Source organism: Neltuma alba, unplaced genomic scaffold, assembly GCF_004799145.2.
Source record: "Neltuma alba isolate B1F8T4 unplaced genomic scaffold, ASM479914v2 tig00011245_pilon, whole genome shotgun sequence".
Lineage (NCBI taxonomy): Eukaryota > Viridiplantae > Streptophyta > Magnoliopsida > Fabales > Fabaceae > Neltuma > Neltuma alba.
The window spans coordinates 31,661-54,282 of NW_021635962.1; the positions used below are offsets into that span (position 1 = coordinate 31,661).

A 22,622-nucleotide genomic window follows, 5' to 3' on the forward strand; every position below is an offset into this window, starting at 1 on the left:
AATTTTCGAGGCAATAGCCACGAAGCTTCGAGGGGGGAAGCTTCCTCGAAGCTTCCAAGAAGGAAGTGGCTCTTGCTCTGCAGCTTGAGCATCAATCCTTGCTATGGAAGGGAATATTAAGAAGTGAGGTGGCAGATTTAACACCTAATGAAGTGTGTGCGCTTGTGTCATCTCATAGATAGAAGTATAGAACTTTCACCCCACCAAAAAAAAAATCTTATAGATAGAACGAATTTGGCCTACGTATGCATTTTATCAGACTAATGCAAATTTGGCCTCGAAAGCTCTCGTGAACACAATTTCATATTCAACTTCACAGTGATTTCCAATTCGCAATGACTGGAGTTTTCATTTTCTAGTCATTGATTCCTCAAATTTTTTCTTATCTTTTGTTTCTACTAAATTATTTACAAGAGAAAACTTAAACAGCTTTTCTTTTTCTTAAATTTACCATTAAGCTACTCAATGCAAATATCATTTAAATAATTTTTTTTAAAAAAAAAGCTTTACGCTGTGCTATAAAAACTACTTACCATAAGTGAACAAACTGATAAATTAACCATTAACAAAATGCATGTAATTTTCGTTTTCCTAATTAGACATGCGTGATAACGCAGTTTTCAGGAGGGAAGAACAGTGTACAGATTCATTACATATTCACTAATCACTTTAACAAAGCACCCATCATATCCATACAATTGATGGTAACTTGGTAAGTAGATGTTATTAGTTTGTATGGTCACTATTTACAACGGTATCGACGCTGAAAGAATTACAAAAATGATAGGAAGAAAAAAACAGAGTCTGTTCAATCTCTTAAAAATTGAAGTGGTACTTGAAACATCTCAGAGCCAGCGAAGCAATTTTAAACATCAGGGACACGCAACCTTACCGCGGATGAAATACCCCATAATCAACGTCCACCATTGTCGTCGCTCATCATTCCCTTTAAGCTTTTAGCCAACCAAATGGCTGTCTCTCTTGGGGATACCATATCTTTCCCAAAGGGCTTCAGAACAACAGCAAGCTCCTCCAATCTATTTTGCTGCAGTAAATCTGCAGACAATTCCAAGAGCCCTTCAAGAGCATCTGCTCTCTGCCTGAATGATTTAACATCCAAAGTTTCCTTTGCCGGGCTTTCCTCTTCAGTCACTGAAGAGTTACATTTAGTCAACGCAGGGGAATCGGATTTTGAAACTAGAGAAACAAGATTTTTCACGTCTTGTTCCTTGACACTGGAATGATCAGAGACACTTGGCTTCGTGCACAGAGCATCAAAGCAACTCGAGGGTTTTGGAGCTGGAGCAGTGCTCATGCTTCTCATGTCTAACTGATCAGAAATGTTAGGCTTCAAGCTCGCAGCTTCAGAACAATTTGAGGAATTATGGGTCAGAGAAGTGCCCGCGTTTCTCATTTCTAAATCATCCCTGACAGCATTGAGAAATTTACTAACATCCACGTTTTGAACTCCCATCTCCCCAGGTTCCTTTACTGGTTGTTCACTCCCAACCCGGTAACTGCTATGTCGTATAACATGGATGACATCATCAAAAGCTGGAGGAAGATTACCAACAGCTGGCCTTTCTATCACTGGCTTATGCAAAATGGTTCCTTTATCTTCTTGCAAGCTTTTTTGGTCATTGGTAGAGGTGATTGGTGGAGCAGTTTCAGCCGCAGATGCCAGTCTTTCCCTTACAGTGAACTTGTCATCACCAGTGGACTCAAGCAGGGGTTTTGGCTGGCCAACTACTGTGTCAGGCCTATTACCGGGCTTGCTTAATGAAGCGACCTCCCCACAAACAAACTTTTCTCCAGCACTCAATTGAGGAGGTTTAGGAGGTTGGGTTGAAGTCACTTGCTTAGTAGTATCCTGAAGATCTTTAATTTCTTCGCCGGCCACAACAGAGGGACTTGTAGATCTATTATCACATGAAGTGGCAGTCGAAGTACTTGTCTGATTGATGTGGAGACTATCTTCAGAAGCCAATATTTCCTTGGAATCTGGAGCATGGTGATCAGGAGTTAATCTGGAACTTCCTTTCTCATTGTTAGTAATTGTATTCTGAAGATTCAAAGTGGGCTCAGAGGCTTCCGTAGATATTGTTTCAGCCATCTCACAGTGCAAATAGGTTGCAGGTGGGCTGCTGCCTGGATGTGATTTTATAATTCCAATATGTGTTGCATTCCCGTGATCAGAAGGCGTCTGTACTGTCGTGTCAATAAAATTTGTTGCATCATCAGAAAGTTCAAATCCTTGAATAGAAACTGAAGATGAAACAGAATTACTGCTATCTGCCTGCATTCCTTTGTAACATTTTTCAGAAGCCTTCTGAGGCTCAATGATCTCACTAGAAGCCCGCGGTGTATGACCATTGGGTGACTGATAATGACTTTTGCCTGGATGTGACTTCATAATTTCAGCATGTGTTGTACTCCCACGATCAGAAGGCTTCTGTTTTCTCATGTCAATAATATTTGTTGCATCATCAGAAAGCTCACATCCTTGAATAGACACTGAAGATGAAACAGAATTACTGCTATCTGTCTGCATTCCTTTGGAACATTTTTCATAAGCCTTCTGAGGCTCTGTAGGCTCTCTAGAAGCACGTGTTGTATGACCATCGAGCACCTTATAATGACTCTTGTCCGGCTCCTGCAATATTTTTTTTGGACCTAACTTCTCTGTATCATTTGCTGCGTTGCGTACATCAAGCCCAACCTGCCTCATTCCTCCTCTAAATGAAGGCTGTCTCAGTAAACTAGGGGGGGTCCCTTGCCTCGCCTTGGCAGAAACTCCGTCTCCTTCAACTTGTTTAATAGGACCAGATGGGGGAGTCCCATCGTGTCTGGGTTTAGTTTTTGGTGAAGAGTCCACCATCAGTAGTGCCTACCAGAATACATTATGTATATACAAGTAATGAATAATAGTGTTTTGAGGAAATAATAATTAAAAAAAAAAAGGGCAAGCATGAACTAAGTAGTAAATAATTTCCAGCGGTAAGATACCTGATTCTTTAGAGGATGTGACCTTGGCATTCGTCTGGAAGGATCAGGTGATGTCTTTGCCGATGTCAAAGTTGGAGACTCTAAATTTGGCTTGATACCAGGAGCAACAGCACTGGACTTGGGCAATTTAGGCAGTGTATCTGCATTTGTTTTCTGCGCTGATGCACCAACAGCCTTAATGCGGTTGCCTCTCATTGGAGAACCATTTTCTCTAACCTTTCCCTCTTTTAGTGCCATCATTATGTTTTTAATTGTTTTTGGTTGTTTAGATTCAGCAATTGATTGACGTTCATTAGATGGTGGTTTCATCACCTCCTGGCAATCTACTTTGGCATTACTAGTGCTGGAGCTAGTATCTTCTTCACTAGGCGGGATATGCTCAGAGCCATCCTCATCATCGATGGAGGTTATATCTGTCTCAGTGGTTTTGTTATTGCACTTCTGCACCACTGTTGAAATGATTTTGTCATTTGACACTGAACTATCTTTGTCGCTGCTTGAACTGCAACTGTTTTGACTTTCAGCCATATTTCTTCGAGGATCATCAGTAACAGGAAGAGGCTTTTCAGGAGAACAGGATGTTGGAGGACTGAAAGATGGACGATACTGTTCAACATAAGTTTGCAAATAAGGATGCTTTAAGATCTCTGATGCCTGTCCAAAATATGAAGCCGGATTCTCATGTATAAGTGCCGATGGTAAATCTAAATTGTTTAAACATTGGAAACAAAATTGTTCTTCAGATATGCTTACTGTTGGTCGATGCTCAGGGCTTTTTCTCAGCATGCCCTTTATCAGCGTTTTCCTGCATGTACAAGACTTAATGATGTAATGATAATAACGTATGCTTCAGCACACTCTTAGGAAGAGAGAGAAGATGCAAGAGTTAAATGATTTTAAGTAGAAAATGTTCCAGACGGCCTTTATTTCATATTAACTTATTTATATTAAGTAATAACTTTAATCCAACAGGTTAATTAATAAGATGAAGTTAAGAAGCAACGCCTCTAGACGCCTCAGTGGTGCTTCCACTTAATTGAAGAAAAATGCCTCTTGCCAGGCTTACCATAAGTAGGGGGCTCTTGTTAAGCTTGCTATAAGTAGTAGTTGGTGCTTCCCAGTGAGAGGAAGGAACCACTTAGTTAAGATAAACAACTAGTGTACCCTTTACTTAAGAACAATCATCAAAGCCACCATTTGGACAACAAACAACAAGATCTTCTTACATGTCCTTTGTATGCTATGCCTTGGCATAAGAAACTTTTGCATCACCCCAAGCCCATGACAAGGTCTGGCCTTGCTCTAGGCCAAAGGCGAGTGCCAGTGTGCCAGCTCAAGCAATGCAAGTATTATCTTCCTCGCATTGCTAAATGAAGCTAACACTACATATTGAGTGGAGTAGTCCATGAGTGCTTGATGAATTCGTCCACCACCCCTGCCCCCTCTGGGGGGATGGCAGGAGAAGTTAAGGAGAAGGGGATTGTGACAGGATAATTTCCTCCCCATGCCTTCTACTAATTCAACCTTCTTCCTGGTCCGCTATCCCAAGCATCAAGTAATATCACAGTCTTGCCCTGCTAAAAATTTGCTACAATGCTTCACTTCTTTCCTATTAAGTTCTATAGTAATGAGCCCATTTAGACCACTCAAGTTAGAACCCCCCCATTCTTTGAATTACAATATTTCATGTGCCTTTTGAAATGGCTTGGCTTGTTAATAATTCCGTATCCAATGAGCAAAATGCCCACACAAAAAAAAATCACAATAGCGAGAGGAAAACAAAGTTGGGTTTGTGCATTAAAACAAAAATCTAACGAAGTGCTTCAACGTCCTCACGCAGAAAACAAAAGCACGTGCATGCATAATATTTGTTATCATCTAAAAAAATTTCAAAGATTGCGGCTTATTCTATGGCTTCCTGCAACCCAATATACTGCGATATTAATCTCATCAAGTGTAATTTAACGGAGACTTACAAAGATGGGGAATAACAGGGAGGCAAAGGACCAATGGAGGAACGATTGATCTTGCTTATCAATCCTGCCATATCCTGAAACAAGATATATCACACCATTGTAAAACATCTGAAAAGGGGAAAAAAAACGCACTGATTGCTCCACATGCACACATATCATATAAATATTGTGAAGAACTGCATGAAAAGTATGAAATTGAAAAAAGATAGATCACCCAGAACCTGTAATTAACAGCACCATAGAAAACCAATTTTAGGAACTTAAATTTCAAGCAATACCATGTCACTCAAATAAACAAACAGCATGTACAACTAATTATAAAATAAGATTAATTTTCAAACTCTACCAAAGACACTGGAACAGAAAAATCCCAATACAGACCGCCGTGGGGTGGTACCAGTGACTTCAAAGTGCTTTGGTAAAAATTTGATCAGAAATCTAATTCAATAATGCAATTTAATAAGACCATATATAAAAAAATAATATCCTATACTTTCCACGGTCCAAAAATGTCACTTTGCCAACTTAGATGAAGAAATGAGATGTATTATTGAGGATAGTGCATTAATTGAAATGCCAAACAGGACAAAAATAACAGTAGATGCTATAAATTGAAAGAGCAGAAGAGATCTTACGAAAGCTTTAAAAGCAGGGCGATGAGCAGCCATCTCATATATACAGCACCCTGGAGAGTTAAACAGTATTTTAAGCCAGGGAAAAGCCCAATCTGTAAGCATCTGATATTAAACGCAAAAAATCACATACCTAGCGACCAAATATCAGATTTAAATCCGTAAGGAATATCTGCAAGCAATTCAGGACACATGTAATTCGGAGTTCCCACCACCTGCACACAAGTGCAGAAAACAATTTCAGATTCCACACCCCGCAGTATGCGTATGTAAACATTGTGATGCTAAGAATTTGAATAGAAACTTATTTAATAATAACAACTGGATGGTAAGGTGTGCAGGCAAAAGTCAAACAATAAATGGATGACAATTTAAGCTAAACATCATGGATAACACATTTTAAGCTCATGGCCCACCCAATAGAGCTTACAAGAAGGAGTGATATGATTTGAAGATGAAAAGCCCTAAACTAGTAATTCTGCTTAGATTGACATATGGCGTTAACATATGAAGAATTAAGCAATTCGAAGGAAACTTGTCAGGTCAAACGAGAAAGTAACAAAGTCTACTATAATTCTTTGAAACTCTCAAATGAATAGCTAAGATTCAAAAACAGCATAGCAGTAAGTTTCCCAGTTTGCACATACCGAAGAAGCCAGATCATCTGCTTTTAAGGTCTTAGCTAGCCCAAAATCCCCTACACAAATTCCAGAAAATTACAGACAAATTTAGGGTACATTTATTTTCATTTTAATCAATGACTGCAGATTATCTCACCTAGGCGAACATCGTGATCCTTGGTAAGAAAGATGTTGGAACACTGTAGATAGTAAACTGATCAGTCTTAATGTTACAACAAAACACGAAAAGAACTCACAGCAGGTAGTTACTTTGAATTAGTGTACCTTCAGGTCTCGATGTAAAACAAAGTTAGCGTGCAAATATTCCACTGCTAACAGTAACTGGGTAAACCACTTACAGAGTTTCTGGGCAGGCACAACAACTTCAAATGTGAGTCACCATAAAAATTGAAATCCAATTGAAGGTACAAGAAAGGCAACTACATATGTCATATATACGTCCATAACACCAAAATACCTCCTCAGGAAAGTGAACCCCATTTGATTTTTTCATCAATTCAGCCCTGATATAAAATTTTAAAATAAACATACAACTTAAGTACTTCAGCATATGACTTCCATGGAGTGAACCAAGATGCTTCAAGTTTTCAGGTATTTTCAAATACTCACATGTCTCCGCCTTCACAGTAGCCAGTGACAATGCAGACATAGCAACCCTATATTACAAGTAAAATGTGCTTAGTTCAAAGAAAAACAGTTATGAAAGATTGATTTCTAGTTTGAAGCAAATGGTGAATAATAACAAGCAACTGCAACAAAACTTAGATTACGACCATACTAAAAATGAATTTAGGGATATCCTCACCTTCTCAACCCATGCCTCCTTAAATTCCACGATGTAAGGGTGCTGGATTCGGGCAATGAGAGCCATCTAGAATATCCAGAAAACTCGACGGTTAAATGCCCGAAAAGCAAAAGCGTGCTTTAATTACAAGGCAATTAAGCAGGCAGGGATTAGAGGCCAAACTCACCTCTTGATGAGCAGATCTTCTGCATCGTTCAGTCTGTCGCGCAAGTCTGATTTTCTTCAACACGTATCTGCAAACCATGAAACGTAGATTCATTTGTCAAATGTTGAACCTGCTCTTCGGCGAATGTAACTTCCATACGCTACATTTCAGAGGGGGCGAAAAAAGACAAGCGGTGCTTACTTCTTTTTCTCAGCCTTGTGATTGACTAATATAGCAGCTCCAAAAGCTCCACGACCGATCTGCTCCATGATCTCATACTGATCCATCCGAGACTCCATTGTTCGTGATCCAATTCAACGGAATGCCCAGTTCTTTGAACCAAAAATTCAAAAGCAAGGACACAGGCAAAAACCGGATTCAAATACAGCGAGCAATTGAGTTTCACACCATGTCCCCTTTCTCCCTCGAAAAACCACCTAACAGGAACAGAATGCTTCTCCGATCTCCGGCAGCAACGCCGAAATCATTTCCGAATCAAAAAGTATAATGCCGAAAAAGATGTCGTAGCCCGTGTTCTCTGCCCAATGCTGCGATTTACCTGCTCTACATTGCTTCCGCGAGCGAATCACTAACAAGCTAAAACTTCTGTGATTTTTCTCATGTGACTGACTTTTTGGCTGCAACGTGTGATCTTCATACTTCGGCTTCAACCCACTGTGCGTCACTCGACAATAATAGTAATGGCGGCAGCAACAAATAAAGAGGGTAATTGACGTTAGGAAAGTTACAATGAAGTTTTTTCGAAGAGAATTTGTTATCCAATTTTTTGAGCAGCTCAAGGGAAGCTAAACCAAAGTAGGAAGAATGGAGTATCCTCTCTTTCTTTAGCTGAGCTCGATCGAGAGAGAGAGAGAGAAGCTCGTGGGTATGCTTGGGCTATACGCCGACAGTCACAGCTGGTCTACCAGCTTGCGAGCTTTCAGCAATTTTTTTTGGGTTTTTAATTAATTTTGCTTCTTTCCCTTCCGTTCATATGCATTAGTGGCGAGATAATAATAGGGGGCCATTTCCATGGAGGATGTCACCCTCATGGGAGAAATATCATTTTCTTTTCTTTTTCTTGTTGAAATCAAATGAGAGTTATCTGTTTCAATTATCAACGGCGCTTTCGGTTTTTCTTGTTCGTTTGCATCCCTTTTTTCCGTATACGAACACTCATATGGGTCGCAGAACAATACTCTTGCACCTGCAGAAGGGCATTTTAGACTTGTTACATTATAACATTTATTTGATTTTTTTTTTTGCCAGCGTATTTGATTATCACATATAGGCATAAAATGTCATTATCTTCCTTGTAGGCCCTCAACGACATTCTCCCATAAAAATGCTCAAATTAGGTTTAGACGTCCAAATCCACTTTTCATAAATCTAATTTCTATTCAGTGTTTTTTTTTTTTTTAATAAAACTGGGCTTTACTCCTCAAATCTTAATTTTGCTAAATCAAATATTTTAAACTGGGCTCTCCTAATGTTACTTCCGATTATTGTTATCCAGACACGCACTAGGTCCCTTAACAAGTTGGGGGTCATGGAGGTAAATAGTAACATTAAAAGAAAAGGCTATCGTGTTTAGGGAAGTCATATCATTCTTGAATATGAATTTGTTAATTAATAATGGTTAACGTTAAATAGTTGAGACGAAACAATCACGCGATCTCTTCGTTACTAATGTAGGTGATCTAAAATAACATCCTTTTTGAGTGTGATTTGTACTGGCTACAATTGTTTCAATGGATTGGGTCGTAGGGGGTTGAAAGAGTCGGGTGAAATGAATGGTTTAATTAGACTTTCGTGGTTCGCCTTTTTGTGGACAATCTAAAAACCAGAAAGTTCGAGATTTGAAAATTACGCTCCGTTTAACTATTCTAAAAAGTAAAATAGTAGTATTAAGTTTCCATGTGTGTGTGTATTATAATATATATTATACTAATATTAATCTCCCACGTCCAATCCAAAAATTAATGGTCTGGTCAAAAAAAAAATCCAAAAATTAATGGGAAACGTTAAAACAAAAAAAGGCAGGTGTTGCGATTTTTACTTAAGGGGTGTTTGGCAAAACCAAAACCACGGTTTCAGAATCACTTTTCCGCAAAACGAGGTAACCTCCTTCACATATTTATTTCGTAATTCGTAAAAGCACTTCTGAAACCATGGTTTGGTTTCTATCCAAACACCCCCTTAGCCAATTTACAGAAGAAATTGCTTTTTGTTTCAAGAAAAGTCAATCTATGTTGTTCGCAAAGATACCCTTTGTCCGTGGCAAAGGAAAATGAATCTGAGCGACTTATAATATAAATTTAATTATTCTGTAAATGATTAAGTATTGAAATTTAAAGGAAGATAAAAAAAAGCAGTATCAATGGATCTTAACATTCTAAAGCTATTGCTTATTTTTTACGTTACAATTTAATCTTTAATTTTGCAAAACTTAAATATTGTAGACCTTGTAATCTCGAGAAGGGAGGATGATGATTTTGCGCATCGTTGGGTCAATCAAAAGCAAGTCATTTTTTAAAAATTATTTTAAAATTTCAAAAGCCGTTAATTTACCTATCAAAATATACCGAACATTATTGTTTTCTGGGGTTTTGTTTAGAGAGAAAGAAAAGAGGGGATGTCCTCACACACTAAAAAAGATTCCATTCTTAAGAAAGGGATGTGTGATAAAAGGACGAAAATTGGACTTTTACTATGTGGGGGAAAAACCATTGCTTTCGAGAGAGGAGTATGAGCCAAGTTAAAATTTTCCTCATATCTCGCGAGGAAAAGGGGAAAAAATTTGCTTGTTTAGTTATAAACTTACAACTAATTAATATAAGGCATATGAAAATAGAAATAGAGACCTATCAAATTCAAAATTGTCACAGAAACGCATAAAAATGAGGCAGTCATGCAAAAAATCCCCATCGTGCTTGGAATAATATTTGTTTTAAAGACCCTCTCATTATTTTCTTTTTGATGTTGATGTTTTAACGAATATCTCCGTGACTGAGTGCATCAGCTTCTAGCACACTGCTACAATTCTACTCTGTGAAGCACTGCGATTTGATCTTATACGCACTCAAAAAAAAAAAAATCATTAAGATGTATTATTAGAATTCTCTACACATGTATCTGCGATAACTCACTTAAGTACATAGATCTACAGACATATTTAACACGTAATTAGTTTGGTTGGTTTGATAAGATTTTGATTTCAGATATCATAAATAAAAAAACTGTTTTTGGCATTTACGAAAGATTCGATGCGGGCAAGTTTGACCTGTATGAATACATTATACAACCATATTTAGCTAAAAGGGATTGAGCTTAGTAAAAAAGACTAGTTACTCATAATATGATGATTTGAGATTAAAATTCTTAATAAGAGAAAAGTGTCTACATTTGGTATTCGGCAGCTTTTTGAACTTTAGTATAAGAATACCGGTATTTATAAAAAATTCATACATATATATACTTTTTAGGTCGTGTTGTTTTCAATTACATAAAATATATTGTTACAAAAAAAAAGAAACAAATCAAGCTAGATCATACCAATTATGTATTTTAATTATTTGAAATCAAACTATAATGTCCTCAAAATTGGAATTCAAGAACGGAGTAAAGTCCATACAGTAGAAGACAAACCTGTTTTTGTGAGTATGGTCCTCAGTTTCCTATCCACATTTACTCATACAAGAATCGGTTCTGCTTTAGCAATGGGATAATATAATGGGGCTTTCCTCCATAATAAATCAGTAATAATTGTGGCTCAGTATTTTTCTTCATTAATTAACTTAAAGGCTGCCCCACAAGATTGGCGTAGCAGTAGCATAGCATTTTAAAGAGATAAAGAGATCATGGGCATGTACTATAAGGGATACTAAAAAAAGGGTTGAAGTATATGAATAAAAATTAAAGTCAGACACCAGCCACAAACAAGTAAACATATATAATAAGCCCCGATTCACATGTGATAACCCAAAATAAAATCTGATTTCAATGTATTTTAACACGATACTGCTTTGTTCCATACTTTCAATGCACTGTCCTGCACATCCTTCCATGTGCTCTTTGTTTTACTTTGCCTAATGTTCTCCTGAATATAAACTATTGCTTTGTTATTGCTTTTGCTTTGATTTTAAAAATTAATCGAGGAGTTCATTTTTTGTCTTGTGTATAACATCTTAACTCTCCTTTCATCCAATTCATTAATTGAGTTTTTTTTTCTCAAATCGCTTCTTCTTATTCTTATTATAAGACTGTACAACATCAAAACCAGTAGAAGGTGCTGATTAATTTATTAAAATAAAAAAATTCTAATCCTCCCATCCTTAATAACATGACTGCATTCAATATTATAAGACTGCATATGATTGTTTACATTTCATGTTCTAGCTTCCAACACCAAAAGCCGGTAGCAAGAGGGGATATTTAAAAAGTGGATAACAAATTGTTGACATATAAAATATAAATTACTAACTTTAACATCTTTTCTCTCGAAACATGTAAAGCATATAACAATATGATTAGAGGTGATATTAAAAAAAAAAATATCCTTCCTTGACTGTCAGAAGGCACTCTTTTAAGGTTTCTTGTTTCATTTTCTAAAACATTTTCAAAATGTTAACAGTAATTGATGTGTTTGCTCTCAAATTATTACTAAGAAATACAAATTTCACTTGACCCGTTGCTTTGATTCATTCTAAAATAAGAGAGTCAACTTGATTTAATCAAAGATATATGTTAAAAGACCGAGATGTCTTAGAAATTAGTATGTTGTTTGATAAGACCAAAGGGGGGGGGTACTCTCTTTTCTGTGACGCGGGAATATTCTCTCAGAGCACTTCGATTACTAATTATTTATAAAATTAAGCCATCTCTCGAACTTTTTGGCTTACGAGAAAATTATCAGCATCATCGGAATCAGTGCGGCAATAATCATATTTGTTCACCTGAGAACCTTTGTCTATATAACAATGCAGATTATGGAACCCAAAAAAGTAAAAGACGAAGGGGAAAAAAAACTTAAACCACAAAGTTCTCTTATTAAATAAGAGCTAAGTTAATTACCATGAGGCAGGGGAAAATTTAACCAATAAAAAGGAATAAACTAAATATTTTTCAAGAAGGGTAAAAATAACAAAGAGATTGATAGAGTTGTCTTACAATTTCTGGGAAAGAGGAGATTATAAAGAGATTGAATAAATAAATGACTAATAAAGTCTAGTGCAAAAAAAAAAAGAATGAGAATCTGAGTATATTTCAGTTCATACTTGATAGAGAACCTCTGTGATGTAGAAGATGATTGAAGAGAAATAATAACAGTATTTGATAGGTGGCAGTGGAGCGAATATTACCAAGAGGCACGAGGTGAGGGATGCCACGGTGGCAGAGCGGGAGTGGTGGGATTAGTTTGTCTGGAGCGAGTTGGGGATACCGCTGGATTATTCCCTGTACCGTACCCCCAGGCTAACATGGGCACATGCTCTTACGGGGAACACCTCAGACTCTCAGTACCGTAAGGCCCGGGCCCCGACTCCGGTTCCTTCACGTGCCCTTACCTCTCTCATTTATGTGAAAAAATATACGGCTACTTGTATAAGAATTAATAAATAGATATAAACTAATTATTTATAATAAATATTAGATATTATTTTTTAAAAATATTTTTATTAATCAAGTGTATTACTGAGAACTATCATTTAATAAAACTCTTAACATATACAACTATTATAAGAATTACACTGAAAAAAATAAATATAAAAAATAAAATAAATTAAGATTTTATATTTAAGATCAAATTAAAAGTCAAACTAACTTTATATTAAAAGCTAGAGATAGTAGTTTTTTTAAAAAAAAAACTCCAAAGTTAATAAGTCATTAACGTCATCAGCTTCGATTCGTTCCAAAGTCTTCGCAATTCGTATTATCCAGACAATTTAATAGCATCAGCGGCATTAATTTACTGACTTTTTTTTTTTTAATATGCACTTTACTCATTGACAAGAACTCGCGCACATTGAATGCGCAATCTAATACAGAAGAAAAATTTAATGAAGTGTTTAATACTCTTCTGATACCCATTTAGTTAATTTGATTAGATTAAGGAAGTTAGGTAAGTTAGTTAATTATAAAAAATGTAACACGTTTTTCCTAAAATACCATAATTATCTTTCTTAATACCTTATCTCCCTCTTCTACTTGATTATGGTTGAGAGAGTATCCATAGGGATAATTTAGAGAAAATTGATAAATATGAGAAGTGGGTCTTATATTTAGAACCAAAACTAACTCAATAATTGGGTCCTATATTAAGGACAGGAGGAGTATTAATTGGACTGAATGACCCTAATTTTACATACTCAACGAGAATTACTTAAAGATGTGTGTGAAACTTGTTGCGGTTCACTTACTGGACAAAGCAGGTAAAAGAGATAAGGAAAGTGATTACAAGGGAAGTGAATATATGCGGAGAGCAGAAGATGCGGGGAGGTCCTTATAGGAAGTAGTTAAAGTGGTTAATCTAAGTTGGATGGCATCTTTCTCTTTGCGTGTTATCATCATTAACTGTATGTTTAAGCCACGTACAGGTCAACTAATCTTATATTAAACCTCGCACTTACATGTGCCCAGTTGCTGATCTGCTCCATATATAAAGGCTCTCCCCTGATTGACTCCTCCATTAATTAATTAATTACCCCCCCTATCCTCGCCTCCTTCATACCTTACAAGGTAATTAAGCTCGCTCCTCCAACTGCAACAACCAACTGCTTCATTAATAAACAGAATAGAATTAAATCTAAAACATGAAGATAACATGGTTTACTGGATACCTATTAATCACATGCATTGCTTAGAATCTGGATATATTAGCTTCTATCCGTAAGACAAGAGCTAATTTGATATTTAATTTGGTTCTAAATATAAGACTTATATTCACCTTGTCTCTTTTATTTATTTATTTTTTTAAGATAGTCATTATAATAATTGTACACAGTAAAGTTTCATTAAACAGTAGTTCAAGCTCATACATATGATTAGTAAAGACATTTTAAAAAAAATAATATTTATTTATTATAAATAACTAATTTAACTATTTTTTTAATCTACCCAAATTAGCTAACTAGTTTTTATATTAGACAGCGGAGGTAATACGTTTTTTTAAATCTACATCTTCACTCTAGTAACTCCATAACCTTTTTCTCCCCCCCCCCCCCATTTTGTTTCACAAGTCTTGCTTGTCGTTGAAAGACTGCGAACCCCTTGTCGTTTATAATCCTTAGATTTATACAAATATTTGTAAGGGTTAAATATATTGACCTCAAAACAACTGTGGCTGGCATCATTTGGATTAATCCAGTGGTCAAACAATTAAGTACTCTCTCAAAACGTGCACTTGCTGGCATTACATAATTAAATATATCGATCTCATATTTTGATATGATAAATAATTGCTGCGGTCTGGTAAAAAAAAAATTGTTGCGGTTAAAACCAAATATGAATTGTTAAAATAATTCAACGTGGAACCCTTTTCCTGCTTAAGATCAAATATGAATTGGAGCAAACTTAGTACATTTGCATGAAATTAAAAAAAAAAAAAACCAAGCCGTACCTTCTATGACTTCAGAAATAGTGACTGTCATATTTTATATCGAGATTAATTAAAAAAAATCTGATAAAAACATAAAATACATTCTTTAAGACTTTTACCAAAAACGCAATTTTTTAAGGCTGTGCTGAAATAGGTCAACCCCAAAAACAATTTGGGTTAAGGGCTCGGCCCACAACAAATAACTCCTCTGAAGCTCACATTTGTCATTTTCTGAACAGTGAGCCCATAATTGGTTATCACGCGGCTCAAACATCGGATGGTAACAATTTTCTGCTATGCTGATTAATCCCGCCCCCGCGAAACATGCAGAAGCACAAAGAGATATAAAATCAAATCCATCGTAATTTCAGTATTTTGGAATAAAAGGGATGACAAAACCACGTAGAGACAATAAATAGATAACAATAGAAACCATGTTTGTCGAGCTTAATCAAACTTTTACTGTATAAGGATGGTTCGTTAAAAAATACAGAATTGTCAACAGCTTAAAATGATCAGATATTGAAACTATCTTGCTATCCAAAAACAAGAATAGTAATGGATGTCACCATCAACTTATCAATCCATATATAGATTTAGACAAGCAAATTTCATCCTTATGATTTCATAATGCAAACTAGTAATGCGTACGTCCACAAATTTTTTAGTTAAAAACCATTGTCCTTGGATGAATGTGTGATATTTTTTCGAACAAATGAAAAAAAAAAAACCTTGATTCACAGAAAACGGAAAGAGAAGTCGGAGACTCTCTTTCAGTTTTGGAGAGCGGAGAGCACCAAAGTTGGTGCCTCCGTGAATCCAATTGTAGTGATGCGGTGACGGACAGGAAAGACTATCTAAACGCGTCGCTTATCTGATTCTGTGACGATACAAATTGCCAGAAATCTATATTACAATTCCGACGCACCCAGATGGAGAAGCATGAATCCCCAGTGAAAGGAAAGAGAGTGGTAGTCATAGGAGGTGGAGTTGCTGGTTCCCTCATCGCCAAATATCTCCAGTCTCATGCCCATGTCACACTCATTGATCCGTAAGTTTTTCATTTATGTGTTGCCTGTGCCACTCGAAAGATTTTATGTAGGGCCCCGAACTGAAACGAACAACTTGCTCGTTTTTTTCCCCCCATCAAGATCTTGATCGAGATGCTACATTTTTTTTAAAGTAGTTGGACCGATGGGTCGGAACGGGGTGGGAGAAAACCACTAGAGTTTGATGAAAAAATAAATTATGAAAGCTAGAGGTCACAGTGTTGGTATTATTTATTAACAGGGCGAGGCAGTTTTATTTCAAGCCTTCAATGGGAAAGTAGGTAGGGTCAAAAAGAGCACAAGTTTCCAATGTTTTCTACACGTTATTATAGTATTAGATTCTGTGCTCGTTGGCTCCATCCTCATCATTGATTCGACTACGGTATTACCACATTTGTGCGCCTTGGGCATTGTGCGTTTGACTTTAAAAGTTGAATCTCATATTCTCCACTCGAAGTTTCTTAACATTCATAATCAGTTCATTTTCACCCGTTGGCCTTATTTCCCACTTTTTCACATTCAGCATTGATGTTTAATAAGCGTGTTTTGGATTTTCCCTCCCATTATGCATGAACACTGAACTTCCTTCGGTCTCATATTGTCACGTCAAATGTATAATCAGAATCTTCATCCTTTTGTCCAACTTCCCACCATTTCAAGATTCAACCCTGTTGTCAAATGGTGTGTTTTGGAACGTTTTTACATTCTGCTGATCATTTAAAGGGATGTATGAATGGACTTTCTTTATTTGTGCTTGTCATTATCTTTAGGTTGACTGAGAGCATTTTAATTTCAGGAAGGAGTATTTTGAGATGCCATGGGGAAGCTTGAGGGCAAAGGTTGAGCCATCATTTGCAGAGAGAACGACTATCAACCACAGAGCTTACCTCCCCAGTGGCCACATTATTGTATCAAGTGCCATCGATATAACTGAAACTGAAGTCTTGACTGCAGATGGCCAACATGTTGGCTACGACTATCTAGTCATTGCCACCGGCCATGCGGAGAAGTTCCCCACAAGTAGGACTGAGAGACTTCATCAATATAATGCAGGTAATGTTAAATGTAAATCTTTACGTGGAATGGGAAAAAGGAGACCGACAAAGGGGAAAAATTGGAATGCGAACTGCTTTAAAATGCGCACAAAAATAATCTAATGCTACCTCTAAAATGATGACTCTGTTTCATAACTTTTGGCATTGTAGTTACCGCGAGGAAAATAGGACATTGCGGTGTGATTTAACTAGCCTCATGACAATCGGGCCGCAAGGCCCTCGTAGCATTCTCTAGTTTTTATTTTTTAGTGTGCCCGAGAGTTGGACCATGAAGCTCTCATTCAACCATTGAAAAAGATATTAGAATTCATGAGGTGACTGATTGAATTCCAAGTACTTAGCTAACTATTTTGGCTTGCTAACTATATTGCCTATCTCTTCATGTGGTGGTGCGAATGCTTTTATAGAATAGGTTCAACAGTGTAAATATTAACATATGGTGCGCTTGAGTTATGAAGTTTCTTTACATTGGCAGATAATGAGAAGATAAAATCAGCTCAGTCCATTCTGATTATTGGCGGAGGTCCAACTGGTGTTGAACTTGCTGGGGAGATTGCTGTTGATTTTCCCGATAAAAAAGTTACTCTAGTGCACAAAGGACCAAGGCTCCTGGACTTCATCGGGCCAAAAGCCGGTGAAAAGACCCTAAAATGGTTGAAGTCTAAGAAAGTTGAGGTGAGGTTAGAGCAGACAGTAAATGTAGACGAAGTAGCAGATGGCGACAAAATATACCGAACTTCACTTGGAGAAACCATTGTGGCAGATTGTCATTTTTTATGCACTGCGAAACAGGGTGGTTCTGCTTGGCTTGAGAAAACAGAGTTAAAGGATGACCTGGATGTTCTTGGAAGGCTTATGGTAGATGAGCATTTGAGAGTCAAACGCTGGCACAATATTTTTGCAATTGGAGACATTACAGATGTTCCTGTAAGCTTTCCGTAACCAAGTTTTTCATATTTTCTTGGTATTATAGTTTTATGCATAATCACACCCATTTATAAGAAAGTCAGTAAGTAACTCAATCTCCTCATTGTTTGCCAAACATTCTGTGAAGTACCCCCGTACAGCATGTCGGTTGGTTTGGGCTTTGAGCTCGGCTAATATATCATGCATCAATATTACCTGGATTCTGTGGAGTTGAAAGTTCTTGCCATCTCTGGGCCTCAGTAATATGGCTTTGTAAATGATGTCCCAACAAAATCATGAAGCCAGAATTACATCAAATCACTGGATTCTAGCCCCTTCTTGTGCCTTGGCAGTTGGCTGGAGTCTTCACTGCCTGTGCCAGTTCATATATATATTTTTTTCCATAATTTTTTCTTCATTCTGTCCATAATTCTTATGCCTAGATACCCAAGGAATCCTGTAAGTTATCAACTTGAGAAGAAGATTTTGGTAGAACACGTGAGTTCTTTTTTCCTGTTAAGAAAGGAAGTATGTGCATGATCTCCAACAAACCTGTGTGGTTGTTTTACTTAGGCCGTGAATTGCATGCGTCTCTTCTCGCATGTGAAATCTTTTTGCAAACAAAAGAATAGGAGGTTTTCTAACGGAAATCTATGACAACAGGAAATCAAACAAGGGTTTTGTGCACAAAAGCAGGCTGCTGTTGTTGCAAAGAACTTGAGACTGATGATTGAAGGAGGAAAAGAACATAGGTTGGGGAAGTACAGTCCACAACCCGCATTCGCTATGGTTTCACTTGGCCGGAAAGATGCCGTGGCACAACTGCCATGCCTCACTATCATTGGCAGAATTCCTGGGTTGATCAAGTCAGGAGATTTGTTTGTGGGCAGAACAAGAAAGCAAATGGGTGTTTAGGATAGTGAAGGTTGGTGCGTCTACAAAATTATTTTACTCTTCTTTTTTGGCAGTTAACCAGCATGCATGCCTGCGTTAATTGTTTACACAAAAGAATGAAAGGTCTAGTAGTGTTTAGACGTTTTCCATCTGGTTCGTTTTTGAAAGAGTCATAGTTTCTGATGGGAAACATCTAAACAACTATGCCTTGGTTCTATTATTTTCTTGTATACTCACTACCATTTTTTCTTGGCAAATAATAAAGCGTCCGTCGTTTGAATATCTCTAATTTGTTTTTATGGAAAGCATTAAAATTTATTTGATTTATATTGCACGCAGCCTAAAAAGAATAGTTTAAAACTAGACAGTTCACACATGGAAGTAACCAAGCAAGCAATTAGGTTGCATTTGATTTGTTTATGCCCAAACTATTGCAAGCAGTTAATGGACTCTTTTTAAGAATAAAGCAACCCCTCTTTGAAATATTATAAAGAGAGTTATTATGAGGTTCTAAAAAAAAATTTAATTATAAAAAAATCTCAATAACAAGTAATCAATGTAAATTTATTGTCATTCTTTCTTATAAAGCTTATTACTACATACTCTTCAATTATTAATGAAATTTAGGATAATTAAATTGTTATTTGGAATCTGATTGTAATTTTTCCAATATTATATGCAATGCAGAAGATAAGAGAAAATAAAATTCAGCAGAAAAATAAGGGAAGAAAAAGACAACAGGATAAGCATCCTTGACTAAAGCCTCCGGAAGATGAGGGAGGGGAAAAGTCTCTTTTCCAGATAGTCAAACACAACAAACGGAGAAAATAAACCAGCATATTCTAAATTCTAGAAGAATAATTAAACCATTAAATTTTTTTAAAAAAAGAATAAAATCAATATAAATCATTATACGCGCGCAAGAGGACGACTAAACAAATTAAATAGGCTTTTTTTAACCTTTGCTTTTGTAGCCTTGTAGGGTTTACAGTCTAATGAGAAAATGATACCAACTGTAGTTCGGGCGGGAGACAGGGTCGTCGCGGCCAGCTCCATGACATCACCAAATGTGATTGACCCTTAAAAAACAGATACGATTCTTCATAAATAAATAAAATAGGGTTTCCGGTAAAATTTTTCTTCATAAGAAAGCAAAACATTATCCCTTTTTCATTACATATGATACAATTTTTTTTTCGCCGCCTGCTTTGAATTATTCCTCCTAAACTGTACGCGGGGTTGATATAAAAAATCTTGCATAATATAAAATTACATTATTTTTTATTTATGAATAATTTTAAGTTGTCATGACGTGGATATCCTTGACTCTGGCTAGTAATCTAGCAAGTAAGAGGTGACCCGTGGCGGCAGCTAAGCTTGAACCTGTATGAATGTTGAATGAAGCTGCATATATCACAACCTGATAAACAAGTAACAAAAAATAATATATCCGAGTTAGAAAATTTGGGTTTACTGTAGGCTATCCTGGGAATGAATTAGCTGACTTTGTTTCTATATTTCAAATTCTACATAATTTCCCTCTCTATATATATGTTGCCATATTTGCTTTCCTTTCTGCAAACACAGCAATAATAAGCAAAAAGAAAGCAAAACAAGTGAGAATGGTGAAGAACGTGGTGATCGTAGGTGGTGGCGTTGCTGGTGCCACCCTCGCTAAAACCCTTCAACATCATGCCAACGTTACCCTTATTGATCCGTAACCTCTCCTTTTTTAGTCCTATTTTTTGTTCTCTAAACAAGTACCGTGTTACACACACACACACATATATATATATTGCATGCAGTGATCTAGTTTAAATTGTGTGTGAAATTTAAATGCTTATATATGTATTTGACAGGAAGGAATATTTTGAGATTCCGTGGGCAAGCTTGAGGGGAATGGTGGAGGAATCCTTTGCGGAGAGGATAGTGATCAACCATAGAGATTACTTCACAAAAGGAAGCCTTGTGATATCCAGTGCTGTCAACTTCACAGAAACTCAAGTCATTACTTCTGATGGCCGTCACATTGCTTATGACTATCTTGTTATTGCCACTGGTCACACCCAACCAGCTCTCCCCGTTACTAGGGCTCAGAGGCTCAACCAATACAAAGCAGGTCACTTTTTTCATTGTTCTCCCAAATTCACTCCTCCTGTGAACAAGATTTTATATACATACATACATATATAATTAGTTGAATAGAAACACCTAACATAATTGTTGTCGAAAAAAACAGAAGTTCTCTCCTATGCCATGTTTTGTATGGTGGGATGGATTATAAACTATAAACTAAGCAAAGGAATAGGACTGAGATAGGAATGACATTATCTCATTTGGCATGTTTTAAATAAGATGAGAATATTTTTGTTTTACTGTGTTTAAACTTCAAGATTAATTTTGAAGGGTATCCAAATTGGTACTTGGCCCAACTTATCCAGACTAATTCTAATGGTTATAAACTCATTGTACATGACTACTACATTCAACTTTGTTTGAAGGTTACGGTTTATGTTGTTCAGTATTTGTCTAACGTTTGACTTTGACCATGTAATAAACTTCTATTTGACAATATCTACAGAAAATCTAAAGATTAAATCTGCGCGTTCCGTACTGATAATTGGAGGAGGTCCTACTGGGGTTGAGCTGGCGGGAGAGATTGCTGTTGATTTTCCGGAGAAGAAGGTGACTCTGGTACACAAAGGACCAAGGCTGCTGGAATTTATTGGGACCAAGGCTTCGAGGAAGACGATGAAGTGGTTGAAGTCAAGAAAAGTGGAGGTGAAACTGGAGCAATCAGTGAACTTAAACTCTGTTGAGGACACAACATATCGTACTTCCCTAGGAGACACCATTGAAGCCGATTGCCATTTTCTATGTACAGGCAAACCTCTCAGCTCTGCATGGCTCAGAGAAACTCTGATAAAAAATGACTTGAATGTCGATGGAACGATCAAAGTTGATGAATCTCTGAGAGTCAAGGGCAGAACCAACATTTTTGCCATTGGAGACATTACAGATGTTCCTGTAAGTTCTAACCATCATCACCTTTATATAAGGTTCTTCTTTATAATAGCCATAACCACTTAGCATCTATCAGATCAAACACACACACACACACAATTGATTTTTTTGTAGTTCTGATGTTTATTGCAAGAATGTTCAATGAAAATCTGTACGACGACAGGAAATAAAACAAGGGGTGTATGCTCAAGGTCAGGCTCAAGTGGTGGCCAAGAACCTGAGGCTGCTAATAGATGGAGGAAAAGAACGCAAATTGGCAAGTTACAAGGCACAACCAGCAGTGGCCATAGTTTCACTTGGAAGGAGACAAGGGGTGGCGCAATTCCCATTCATGACAGTGCTTGGAAGGTTTCCTGGCATGATCAAGTCTGGGGATTTGTTCGTAGCCAAAACAAGAAAAGACTTGGGACTCCAACCAAATGTTAAGCAGACTTAATTTAAGATTACATTTTAAGGGGCTCGTTTACAGCACAATTATTAACATCTCGCAGGTTGATTGTTTGTCGGCAATTTCAGGTTCTATTTAGGGAATAAGGATGTTTCTGTGATGTCCCTATGCTTGTCTTTGGTGTCGGTAGTGATCTTTTTTCCCCCTCTGTTTTAAATTTACCATGAGAGTGCTGGTTCAAAAAAAAAAAAAAAAAGTTACCATGAGAGAGGTAGACTTATACTGAGGCTTGTGAGTTTTACTCGGCTATTTACTGCAAAGATGTTCGACATATTTTATAATATTGTACGTTTTATTTAGTATTAATTTTTACCTAATATTTCTAATTAACTAAGTTTTATTTTTAAAATAAATAGGAAACGTCTACATTTTGGTTCTTCTTAAATTTCATTTTGGTGCTCAGTGTGAAAATCTCCTTACCTTATCCAATCTATATATAAAAAAGAG

The 22,622-nt window shown here is 36.7% G+C and overlaps 3 protein-coding genes across 3 annotated transcripts; 2 read left to right on the forward strand and 1 right to left on the reverse strand.

Annotated features, from left to right (window-relative positions):
- Positions 1–617: 617 nt before the first annotated feature.
- Positions 618–8,100, reverse strand: LOC114762878 (serine/threonine-protein kinase Nek4). Its single transcript, XM_028952477.1, has 14 exons — positions 7,407–8,100; positions 7,227–7,293; positions 7,061–7,126; positions 6,865–6,911; positions 6,713–6,758; positions 6,520–6,600; positions 6,392–6,434; positions 6,262–6,311; positions 5,748–5,829; positions 5,618–5,667; positions 4,983–5,056; positions 3,760–3,811; positions 3,007–3,660; positions 618–2,887 (listed from the first exon to the last, which is right to left on the reverse strand). The coding sequence occupies exons 1-14, from the start codon at positions 7,502–7,504 to the stop codon at positions 914–916; spliced, it is 3,384 nt and encodes a 1,127-aa protein (XP_028808310.1). The 5' UTR covers positions 7,505–8,100; the 3' UTR covers positions 618–913.
- A 7,631-nt stretch (positions 8,101–15,731) lies between these two features.
- LOC114762909 (apoptosis-inducing factor homolog A-like) lies at positions 15,732–18,724 on the forward strand. Its single transcript, XM_028952514.1, has 4 exons — positions 15,732–15,850; positions 16,645–16,901; positions 17,379–17,830; positions 18,473–18,724. Exons 1-4 carry the CDS (start codon positions 15,732–15,734, stop codon positions 18,722–18,724), a joined length of 1,080 nt encoding a protein of 359 aa, XP_028808347.1.
- Positions 18,725–20,319: 1,595 nt separating this feature from the next.
- Positions 20,320–22,473, forward strand: LOC114762908 (apoptosis-inducing factor homolog A-like). Its single transcript, XM_028952513.1, has 4 exons — positions 20,320–20,420; positions 20,563–20,822; positions 21,285–21,730; positions 21,891–22,473. Exons 1-4 carry the CDS (start codon positions 20,326–20,328, stop codon positions 22,161–22,163), a joined length of 1,074 nt encoding a protein of 357 aa, XP_028808346.1. The 5' UTR covers positions 20,320–20,325; the 3' UTR covers positions 22,164–22,473.
- Positions 22,474–22,622: the final 149 nt, after the last annotated feature.

Bases quoted from the DNA above. Each gene is read 5' to 3' on its own strand.
- LOC114762878 (XM_028952477.1), bottom strand. From the start codon at position 7,504: ATGGAGTCTCGGATGGATCAGTATGAGATCATGGAGCAGATCGGTCGT. The intron at 6,601-6,712 runs GTATTTTGGTGT...GTGCCTGCCCAG, and splicing joins GGGTTCACTTTCCTGAGGAG to AAACTCTGTAAGTGGTTTAC. The intron at 6,435-6,519 runs GTACACTAATTC...TACTATCTACAG, and splicing joins TTTTACATCGAGACCTGAAG to TGTTCCAACATCTTTCTTAC.
- LOC114762909 (XM_028952514.1), top strand. From the start codon at position 15,732: ATGGAGAAGCATGAATCCCCAGTGAAAGGAAAGAGAGTGGTAGTCATA. The intron at 15,851-16,644 runs GTAAGTTTTTCA...TTTTAATTTCAG, and splicing joins CATGTCACACTCATTGATCC to GAAGGAGTATTTTGAGATGC. The intron at 16,902-17,378 runs GTAATGTTAAAT...TTACATTGGCAG, and splicing joins ACTTCATCAATATAATGCAG to ATAATGAGAAGATAAAATCA.
- LOC114762908 (XM_028952513.1), top strand. From the start codon at position 20,326: ATGGTGAAGAACGTGGTGATCGTAGGTGGTGGCGTTGCTGGTGCCACC. The intron at 20,421-20,562 runs GTAACCTCTCCT...TGTATTTGACAG, and splicing joins AACGTTACCCTTATTGATCC to GAAGGAATATTTTGAGATTC. The intron at 21,731-21,890 runs GTAAGTTCTAAC...GTACGACGACAG, and splicing joins GAGACATTACAGATGTTCCT to GAAATAAAACAAGGGGTGTA.